We start from the raw sequence: 11,115 nt of genomic DNA, 5'->3' as shown, positions 1-11,115 counted from the left end.
TCAAGTATAGTGTCTGCCAGGTTCAGCAGGAGGTCTCCCGTTTGTATATTCCTGTGATTACTGGCTACTGCCACCCATATGTGACACCTCAACATGTCCCAACCCTCCCACTTGCTACCTTCCCCTCCCTGCTCTTCTTCCTGTATCTCTCCCACCCAACTAGAACTCCCTTTTACCTTCAACTTCTCTTCAACATCTCTTCTGACAGAGGAATCTAGTTCTCCAGGCCCAATACCACGAGCTCTTCATGTAATACCAAGAAGCCTCCTAATGTTGTTTATCTTCCTTCCTGTTTTTTGTCTGATTTTTCTGAAAAGACCTTCTGGTCTCTGCAGGTTGCTATCTGCCTATAAGACAAAACCCAACCAATCCCTCAGCACAACAAAGATGTTTCTTTTGTCATCCTATCACCATATACTCAACACTTCAGCCTTACTGTACTAGCTGTCATTTTCTAAATAGGTGGTGGCCTCTGAGAGCTCTATGCTTCTACATTCAGGCCCAGTGATGCCACATCTCATCTTCTCTGTCCGATGGACCTTACTAAACCTTTACACTCCAGCTCAAATGTGGCTTTCAGACATCTCTGTCAAGTCTTCCAGGCAAGGACAGCTGCTCCTTACTCTGAGTTCCATGACACTTTACAATACTCTTGACACACATGTATCACACTGTATTATAATTTCTTTCTAGGTTGTCGGCAGATGCTAAGACTACCTTATCTTTGAATTCTCCAGTAGTTAGCACAATCGTAAGTGCTCAATAAATGTCTGGCAAATAGAAGAAACAGGGACCAAGCAGCATATCCACAGCAATGGATATGATCCCATGGCCAACCCCAGACAGACTCAGAGTTCCTGAAATAGCTACTTTATAACTGCTTTCTTCTCTGTATTATGCCTTCACATCTTCGGAAACAAATATTCCTTGTGCTATAAATGTGTCATTTCTCAACCACAAAATGACCCCAATGACTCATGATCAGGACCGTCACAATTATATTTTGTAGCCAGGACTCCCTCCTTCTCTCCTCAAACAATGACCACACACACCCTGAAGCTATTTGAAACAGTTAGGGGCTCAGTCAGCCGTCATGGGCACATCAAAGTACACACAGACTCCATCAGAGCATAACAGAAAAGAGAATTCAATTCATATTCTCATAGAAAGGACTTCTGCTCTCGGAGAGGTAGAACTTTTAGCTCCCTTCCAGTTCAACAAGTCTTGGATCCTAGCACCAGAGAGTCCCCTGGGTCCATGTAACAGCTCTGATGTTCACCTAGAGTGCTGCTAACATAAATGGGTGCACTTTTCCTTTCAGACATTCAACGCTGCTACTACTTTAATATGCTAATGAAAGAGATATTAGGGTTCCTTTTGATCCACCTAAAAGGGAAACAGTTCACTTTTTCCACTGGAAGTCTTTGGGCTTTGTTCTTGATGGCCATCACCAATAAAAAATATTTAGTATTTAAAAATTTATGTTTTCTGTCAATATGCATATTTTAAGACATTTAAGAGGTCCTTTAATTATATAGCAAATTTTTTAAAATGCCAGCAATAAACTAAATGCTAGTTTTTCCATTGTCCTAATCACATGATCTTTAGGGCCTGAGGTCTGCTCTTGGCACCAGGCTACAAGACATTTGCACGTATGGGAGTCCTGAATCTGTTGTGACTGAGACACAATAATAACAATGATAAAGTAGTGAAGACCCTTGTCAAGAGAAACTGCTCAAGCAAAGCAGTGCTATGCCACGGTGAGACTTCGCATAAAGCCCACGAGCCAACAGATGAAAGATAAGCTAGAAGTGGTTGAAGTGCCTTTTGCAGCTGCTGCTTATATCTGTGCATATATTATTTATGATTCAGATTAGATTTCCACATTAAAGCCCAGTAAAAGAGAACAGAACTGCCTGGTGTGGGCGGTGCAAGCCTGTAATCCCAGCACTTGGAAGGTGATGGAAGAGGATCACCATGAGTTCAAGACAAGGTCAGCCTAAATTACATAGTGAGACCCTGTCTCAAAAAAGCAAAGTGAAAGAAAGAAAGAAAGAAAGAAAGAAAGAAAGAAAGAAAGAAAGAAGGAAAGAAAGAAAGAAAGAAAATGCAAGCAAGCAAGCAAAACAAAAACAGTTGTATGTTGCTATGGCTTGTATACAGGTGCCCCCAAAGACTCATGTGGTCATAGGTGGGGAGTTTCAAAGGTGGCTGGATTAGGGTGTGTTAATGTGGATTAAGGGTGTGATACTGGGATTAAGGGTATGGATAATGGAAGCCCCGCCCTGGGTATGGATGGCACCAATCAATAGGCTTGTAGCCTAGATGGACTATAAAGGAACAGAAAGAAGGCAGGCTTGCTGCTAGTTGGTGCTTCACTGTCTTCTGCCTGCCCTGCCATAAACTGTTTCTCTTCTATGATGCCCCCCGACATGCTACCCTGCCTTGGAGCCAACTGACTATGGACTGAAACCTCTAAAAACTATGAGCTAAAATAAACCTTTCCTCCTTTTACCTTGGGTGTTGGGCATTTTGTCCCAGCAATGAGAAAAGTAACCAACACACGTTTTTCCAAAATGTAACTCAAGTCATAGGTAAACCAAACCTGTGACAACCAAGAAGATGCAGTGACTCTTCCATCTCTAGAAGCTACAGGGCCTGAGGCAGTTAGCATGGTGCAGTACACTGATCTCTCCTCCAGCCTGCTATACAATATAGCACAGTTCAAGTTACCTGTGAACTAACTGTATGGTGTGTCCAAAAAAAAAAAAAAAGGTAATCCTGGATATGACATTTAGGAAAAAGAAGAAAAGGCAAAGATGATAGAAGTAATTATCAGCCTCCTAAAATTTACATGCATCATATTAGCCTGTTTTTCTTGAATAATATTTGTTATTTTTATAATAAATTTTCACAATTTTCAATTAAAATATAAAAATATGGTATTAAATACATTTTATTAAAAGAAATCTTCTGACCTAATAATTGTAAAATAAATGGAAAACGATTTCATATTTTTCATTGTAAAGCCAAGTTGATCTGTCACTTTTCACATCACAACAGGGAAATTCTTGTGCAGCTCTACGTAATTTGGTGCTGACTTCTTTTCAAGATCAGAAACATAAATCTACACTGGTATTTCCCTCTTGCTAGCCTCTTCTTCTAAGAGGCCAAAGAAATGAAGGAAACCTGCATTCACTCCTATGTGTGGACAAAGGACTTGAGAAGGACATTCTGGCTGTCACTGGGTCAGGAATTTGGAATCTCTCAAGGAGAAGCCAAGGGCAGCAGGGAAAACACGCAGGTGGCTTTATTCCAAGGTGACTCTGACCCCCAGAGGAACATCAGCCTTCTAAGAGAAAATGGAATGTTCATGACCCACAGCCTCTCTCTGTTCTCTGATTTCCAAGGAAAGCTGATTTTCATCTAACTTAGCAAATCTTTCAGAACATTTTAATTATCAAAATACATCTAATGCTTGGCATTGTGAGCATGCAGAAGGAAACAGGACTATAAAATGGAATAAAGACTAGAATTAAAAGTCAACATATAATAAATGTTCTGAATTGGGCAACTGATTAACAGCCAAATGTTTCCCTATGATTCCTAAAATGAGCCTTGTGCCATGTTCCAGCTCCCAGGTCTGCTTGACTTGTAGAGGAAATGTGTAATAGCAGCAGCAAAGACTTACATAGTAACAGCCTGTATTTCTTGAGTTTTTGTCCTGTGGATCTGAATTTTTTTTTTTTTAATGATACCAAGGATGGAACTCAGGACCTTGTGCTTATGAGGCAGGAGCGGTGCCACTGAGCTAAACCCCCAGCAGGATCTGAATTATTAAAAATGCATTTCCAAAGTTTTAAGGAACAAAGAAGGGAAAAGAAAATCAACTTTGGGGCTTGCTTTGATACTTATTTAAGGTTCATGGAATATGGTATAACATAGGAGAAAAGAACAGGAAGAAGCACTGCTTCAGAAATAATCAATCCAGCTGGCTTAGTGAACAAAGTACATGTCTACCTTCTAAGTCTTCTAATTTCCTGTTTACCTACAAATCTGAGGTTTTTAATCTGTCTGGGTCCCTTGGTAAGAGGTCAGAAGTCATTGTCACTTTCATCCAGGGGTTCAGGTTTCTGGACCCTTCGATTGGGCTTAGCCGGTGAGAGAGCAATGCTCTCATCTTCCAAATCATCATCACCTTCTTCATCATCTTCCAGGTCAATTTCACTGTCCTCTGAGTTTTCCTACAGGAAAAAGACAGTAAGTGCGGCTGAGGTTTCCATCCTGCTACAGCATCTTGTCATAAGAGACTCTGCCTTGCTTTTCACTGTAGCTCAGAGGTTTAGAGAACAACTAGCCACCCCACCCCCACCCCCGTAGGGCTAAGCTAGGCAGAAAAGCGCTCAGGCTGTGGGAACAGAGTATATGCTGCTGGGTGGAACACATCCATGTGACTTACTGACTAACACATCCATAATCACCAATGTGCATGAGAGCACAGCATTTCAGGGGCTGGCTAAACATGGGTGTCTACATGTACCCTGGATGTGCACAGAGGGTCCTAGATGCTGCTTGGCTTCTGGGGGCCCTGAGACCCAATGGACAGCAAGCACAAAGGAAAGGGTGGCCTATTTCGGCTCCTTTCAGATGGGGACAGAAAGCAAACAAGCAATGGATGCAAGAAGCCCAGTGAAAGGCACACCTGCTCTTCAGCACTAGAAGCCAGAGAGACTGACTCAGCCTGGCTTTGAAACTGCAAGGCCTGTGCTCCATGTGCACCAGGAAGTTTGTTCACCCAGTCTAGACAACTGTCACCAGGCACAGCTTCTTAAAAAGCAACAACAATAATAACCAAAAAACCCCAGAAATCTTATGCTACCATCCTTTCCACTCTGCTCCCCTCACAGCAGGACTCCCTGGACAAGTTGCTGAGCTCACTGTCCGTACTTGTTTCCCTCTGTGTCCCCTTAAGCACATGCTAATCAGGACCTCAGTCCACAACCCCCCAGAGGGCTCTTACCAAGACTGAAACACTCAATGGGTTCCACTAAACAGAATCCACAGTCTTCACCTTACTCCATGCAGCACTGGCCCGTCCCCCCTGAACCCCACCTCACCATCCTCTGGGGTACACTCTATCCCAGCTCTCCGTGCCACCTGCCTGGTCTCCCTTGGCTGCTTAGGACTGCAGCCTCTTGTCTTTCCTTCCTTCGCACTCCCTAGGCCATCACATCTGCCCTCCTGTCTTCAACACCATCTGAATATGGATGGCTCCTAAATTCTACCTCCAGCCCAGACCTGTCCCTTGAATTCCACACTTGAATTTCAACTGGCTACTCAACACTTCCCATGTGGATTCTAACAGGCAACTTGTCTTAGAATGTCCAAAACCTTTTTAATTTATTTTTTGGTACCGGGGATCAAACTCGGGTCCTTGCGCTTGTGCAGCAGGTGGCAAAACCACCGAGCTAAATCCCCGGCCCTCCAAAACCTTTTTTAATAGAACTGGGGAATGAACCCAGGGTCTTTGCACTGAGTTACATCCCTAGACCTTTTTTTTTGGTACCAGGGAGTGAACTTGGGTCCTGGCACTTGCACAGCAGGTGGCAAAACCACTGAGCTAAATCCCCAGCCCTCCCAGACCTTTTTTATTTTGTATTTTGAGATAGGGTCTTGCTAAGTCATGAAGTTGCCCAGGCTGGGCTCAGACTTGCCATCCTCCTGCCTCAGGCTCCTAGAATGCTAGGATTTCAGGGAAGCACCACCACACCCAGCTGAAAAAACAAACTCCTAGGGCTGGGGATTTAGCTCAGTGGTTCTCCCGCCTGCCTCGCAAGCACAAGGTCCCGAGTTCGATCCCCAGTACCAAAAAAACCAACCAAACTCCTGATCTGCCTTTGTAGCCCTCATCTCAAACTGGCCCATCTCAGGAAGTGAAATTCTCAGCTTCAGTGATTGAGACCACAGCCTGGGCATACTTCATTCCTCTCAACACCCAGTATCTTCAACACCCAGCATGTTTAATATCCAGTGTCAATTGGAAGAACCTGTTGGTGCTCACCCCAGAAGTGTGCCAGAATCAGATCACTCCTTGGCCTCTCTTCCACCCGAGGCTGGGCCATGTCACTGCTGACCTGCATGACCACACTCTCCTGTGCACGCACAGTTTCTCTCACACTGAGTCAGCTCTTGGCCTCCTGGGTTCACAATCCTCCAGCACCTTCTGGTCCCACTTGGAGAAACTGCAGAGTCCTCATCATACATGGCAAAGCTCCATGTGTTTCTGCAGCCTCACCCTTCTCACCCCAGAGCCTTTCATCTTAGTCACACATGCTGCTGCCCTTACCTTGGGGGATTGCGCGCCCCAGGCCCAGGTGCTCTCCCCACCCACGTGCGGCCACTGCCTCCTTCCACAGGCCTCTGCTCCAACCTCACATTAGAGGCCTTTCCTGACCATGCAGGGCCATCCCTCCCTCCCATCCCCATTGCCCTCTCCTAAGCTTGTTTATTTTCTAACACCAGTGACTGTGGTACACCTGCTCTGTTCCTGTTAGGATGTGTTTGTCCTGAAAGCAGGGGCTAGGTTTTTCATCATCCATAACAGCCCACAGCACACAGCCTACACCCAACAGATAAAGGTTGGGTGGCTAAGTGACATGTGAAAGACCAACTGGTGTGTCTGGGTGGCAGGGAGCTGTGTGAATGAAGCCCCTTAAAATAAACAAGCAGCAAAGGAAGACCTATGCCACAACCGATGCATCCTAAGAAGTGCACAGGCAAATCCAACAGAGGCTGGATGCTGCCTTCTGGCACTGCTGGCTCTTAGGCTGGATTCTCCCCACTTTAGATTCAGGGAGAAGATGAATGGATGGAAACTACCACACCACCCATACCCTGCCTATTAAAAAGTTATTATCAAGGGTTTTTTCTTCAGTTTTCTACAGAGTATCTCCTAGGAGTTCAAGGCCAGGTCAACTCTGTGCATCCTGCCCAGCACACCCAAGCAACAGTTCACTCCTGTTACTGTTGGTAACCGTTCACCCTGGGGGAACTTAGCCAATATCGGTACAAGAGTGGAAGGCCCTGCTTCTCTCTCTCTCTCTGTTCAGCCACTGGTGCTGCAACCCAGGCACAGGGGGATCTGGACAGAGCTGGTCTGGGATCTGGACAGAGCTGGTCTGAGATCTGTGGCAGTTCAGTCACATTGGCTGTATGGGTAGAGCCAGGGTCTGCAACAGGATGAAGACCAAAAGAGAAGGGTGGGCTTCTCAGATGGCTTGCTGCCTCAAAGATCTCCTCCTGCCCTAGGTTTTCACCTATGGTTCAGTTCCCTAGTCAGTAAAGTTCAAGGTGTGGGTGGCCTGACATCCAGCCCCTCTGAACCCTGGTCTGGAGAGAATGGAACTCAAGACAGGGACAGTCTTGGCCCCTGGGCCTCAGCATCATCCCTTGGTTTCAGTAATGGGCCTGAGATTCCTAACTACAACCACTCTTGCCTCCGGCCATGGTGCTCACCCTTCCTCTTCAGCACAGAACCATGAGGAAGTGTGGCCTCTCTCTGTGGGATCTACTCAGAGTGGCTTCTTGGCCAGCAGAGAGAAAGCATTAGGCCTAAAGAGGCTCTGAAGAACCTGTGTGGGCTGACACACATCAACAAACAGATGAAGCAAAAAAGAAAACCAACCTGCTTCCTGGAGCTGGGAGTCCTGCATTTACCTAAGAGAAGTGGAGCTGCTTCCATCTTTGGAAAGCGAGAACGGAAAGAACAGTGAGAAGGCAGAAGAGAATAGGGCAAGCACACTCATGTGAAATGAGAAATAAGCTATCAACAAGCAAACAGAAGAGTGAAGCCCCTTAGGAGGCCAAACTGCCACAGATCAAGTGCTGTGGTGGGCCAGGTACAGCTCATCTAGTTGACTGGGACAGCCTGACACCCGAAGGCACAGAGCTGCGGAGGGCCCGCCAGGACTCACGTTGTCGTCGGAGTCTCCACCTTGCATTGTGCCCACAATGTGCTTGCTGGGTCTTCCTGAGAACAACAGAGCATGAAGAACTCATGTAAACTTCAGCAAATAAGGGCCGGGATGTAGCTCAGAAGTGGCATGTCTGGCTGGCAAACACAAGGTCTTCAGTTTGATCCCCGGTACCAAACAAACAAACAAACAAACAAACCAAAAAAACCCAAAAAACACTTCAGCAAATAAGACAGTGAATGGCATTTATAATTTGCTTCGCCTTAGAAAACTGGGTAAAAGAAGAATCACATTTCAAAAATTCACTTCAGTAGTGTCCAGCTAAACAGAACTGTCAACAAACAGTAATGGATTTCCTGTACTTCTATACTGAAAGAAAGAAAAAGGGCAATAAAATATCAACATGAGGCTAAGGGTATAACTAGGTGGTAGAGTGCTTCCTAGCATGTTCAAGGCCCTGGGTTTGATCACTAACATTGCAAAATACATGCACATGTGCGCATGCACATACACACCCACACCAGCCATGAATCATGAATTTTAAAAACTGCATCCTGGGCCAGGGATTTAGCTCAGTGGTTCTGCCGCTTGCCTTGCAAGCAAAAGGTCCTGAGTTTGATCCCCAGTACCAAACAAACAAACAAAAAACAAACAAAAAACCCTGCATCCTATGAGTGCTTAGGGAAAAGTCACTGAACTCCACTTTTACTGTAAATGTGGTTGAAATAATATGCTATTGGTTGAAAAAGAAACATATCCTCCTTTTCTGAACTGATGTCACTGATACTTGAATCTAGTTCTGAGCTTCAAAATAAAGTTTTTAAAAAAGTACAGTTATACCTCAGTTCACGAATGCTTCTGTTCGCAAACAATTCAGTTCAGAAACAAAAGTGTTCAGCTAAATTTTGCTTCTGTTCACAAACTCCACATTGAGTGACAAACATGACCACGGCCACGTTCCCCACACAAACACAAATCTGGCCATCTTCCCCAAAATTGTAAAACAAATTAAATTGGCATATTGAGGTACCATCGTATCATAATTAGTAATTAGCTCATCTTTCAAACACCATTATCATCTAAGGGATCCACTATTCCTCCTTTAAAACTAATTCAATATGGTTTAGATGTGACTTTTGCAAAAACTCAGGAGCAGTCCTATACTAGAGGGCAGAGCTGGACTGAAGCCCTCAGGTTGAGAAAGGGCCATGTGTGATCCCAGCCCAGGTGGAGGTGAAAGACAGCACAGGGGAGCCCACTCAAGATAGGCCCAGAGAGATGACCATGCACTACTTACAAACACATACATACATACATACACACATTTATTTATTTATTTATGGACACAGGGTCTCACTATGTAATTCAGGCTGGCCCTGAACTCACAGGGATCTTGTGAGTGCATGCCTATAATCCCAGCACTCGGGAAGCTGAGGCAGGAGGATTCCTGTGAGTTCAAGGCCAGCCTAGGCTACACAGTGAGTTCAGGGCCAGCCTGAACTAATAGTGAGACCTTGCCTCCAAAACAACCGCCCCCCCCAAAAAATAAAAATTCCAGTATACCACGCAGGCCTGAGAAAAAAATACACTAAGAGACAGAACTAAGAGAGAGCAAGTGGGGTGCCAGGACGACCAATGCCGGTGCAACTGACAAAGGCACTGGCCAGTCCCAGGCACTGACTTTTATTGGCAATCAACTGGGGTACAGGTGATGTGTGGTTTCTATGGAAATTAATGTAAACAAGGCTCATAAAGAACAAGACAAAGCATTCTCAAATTAGGAACAGAATAGACAAAATATATGATTGTAATTAGAACACTGTCCATCTAGTCTGAAGGTTTCAGTTGTGGGAACAGAATTTGGGCACAAGTTACTCTGACCTCGGCAGGTAGGCTTCGGCCAGACTCACTTCTATAAACAAGCCAATTGTGGGGTTAACTCTTTGCAGCCTGTTTTGGGCATAATCAATATTACAGTCCTCTGCATGTGGAGATGTGCATACATGGAAAGGCAATCTGCAGGGGCATGGCTGCTGGCTCCTAGTCCTCACGCCTCTAGAGTGGGATATGAGGACAACCCCAGGGGTACATCCACGTTTGTGACACAAATTTTGTTGCTTGGATCTTTTGCAATAAGAAGATAGCAATTAGAAGGCCACTTTAAAGGCTGAGGTGCTCATGTGATCCCTTCTCCATGCATTAATTCTCAGGCTCTAAGACATGTAACTGCAGGAAGAATAATTTAGGATGGGGAAAACACAACTCAGTGGCAGAGGCAGTGTGTTCCTGTGGTCTCTGAGAAATGCCAGGCCACAAATATGAACTGCCTATTCTCAGAACCCCAGGGAAGAGTATGAGTGGCAACAATGACCACTAGCAGTTAAAGAACCCAAGCATGGGGCTGGAGAGTCAGCTCAGTGGCACCACACCTCCCTCACAAGCGCAAGGTCCTGAGTTTGATCCCCAATACCAAAAGTTAAAAAATAAAAAAGAACTTGATCGTGATAAACAACAGAGCAGGATAAACCAGGGGCAGGAAGTGCTCCAAGGCGCCACTGACAATCTGCTGTGCACCTGGACAGATTTAATCCTGGCCACAGGGTTCTGAGAAACAGGCAAGTGAGGAGGACAACTGGAGCAGGGCAAGTGAAAGAAGCGGTGCTACCTTGCATGAGCACCTCCATGGCTGTCCGAGGCTTGGAGAACTGTCTCTCCTCCAACTCACTGTCGGATTCATCATCTTCCTGGATGTCTATCTCTGAGTCATCATTACCTGGCAGGAATACAAGTACAGCAGCTCCATTAATACAATCAAACAGCTTCTGTCTCGTAAGACACGTATGTAAAAGCTATCCTCTCTGCACTTCAGTCCTTCTTCAGATACATTAGACTTTGACTCCCTAGATTTGCCTGTTGATACTTAGTGAAGAGTTAATGCAGGCAACATGTTTGAAGCAATTTTCCAAAGCCAGAAAAAAGTGGGTCAGATGTATTAGAAACACTATGACAGTCTTTGAAATTTTTTACACTTGATCTTAGCCAAAAGGCCAAGAAGCGATAGTCTTTGAAATTTTTTAAACTAAGTAGCCAGTTGTTGAGGTATTTGCAGCTCTTGGTAACTGAGGGGAAAAATCACTCTGTT

The 11,115-nt window shown here is 45.1% G+C and overlaps 1 protein-coding gene and 1 pseudogene across 7 annotated transcripts in view; both read right to left on the bottom strand.

Annotated features, from left to right (window-relative positions):
* Nucleotides 1-2,938: 2,938 nt before the first annotated feature.
* Ift38 (intraflagellar transport 38) overlaps nucleotides 2,939-11,115 on the bottom strand; it is a 51,308-nt gene continuing 43,131 nt past the window's right edge. For 4 of the 7 annotated variants that reach the window (XM_004864747.3, XM_087202991.1, XM_087202993.1 and 1 more), the window contains 4 exons: nucleotides 10,639-10,746; nucleotides 7,974-8,029; nucleotides 7,685-7,741; nucleotides 2,939-4,244 (listed from right to left, as the gene is read on the bottom strand). In XM_004864747.3, the coding sequence (XP_004864804.1) occupies nucleotides 4,095-4,244; nucleotides 7,685-7,741; nucleotides 7,974-8,029; nucleotides 10,639-10,746 (371 nt within the window). In that variant the 3' untranslated portion in view covers nucleotides 2,939-4,094. Of the gene's footprint in view, nucleotides 4,245-7,684; nucleotides 7,742-7,973; nucleotides 8,127-10,638; nucleotides 10,747-11,115 lie in introns of those variants that run through there. The other 3 variants (XR_015447961.1, XM_004864750.3, XM_087202992.1) reach the window with 3 other exon arrangements.
* LOC147820968 (U2 spliceosomal RNA) lies at nucleotides 10,874-11,032 on the bottom strand (annotated as a pseudogene).

Source organism: Heterocephalus glaber, unplaced genomic scaffold (assembly GCF_053883595.1).
Source record: "Heterocephalus glaber isolate CG9 unplaced genomic scaffold, H.glaber_assembly_v1.0 deba00001781, whole genome shotgun sequence".
In the NCBI taxonomy this organism is placed as follows: Eukaryota; Metazoa; Chordata; class Mammalia; order Rodentia; family Bathyergidae; genus Heterocephalus; species Heterocephalus glaber.
Note: the sequence above shows the minus strand (reverse complement) of the source record. Positions and strands in the feature narration are given on the sequence as shown.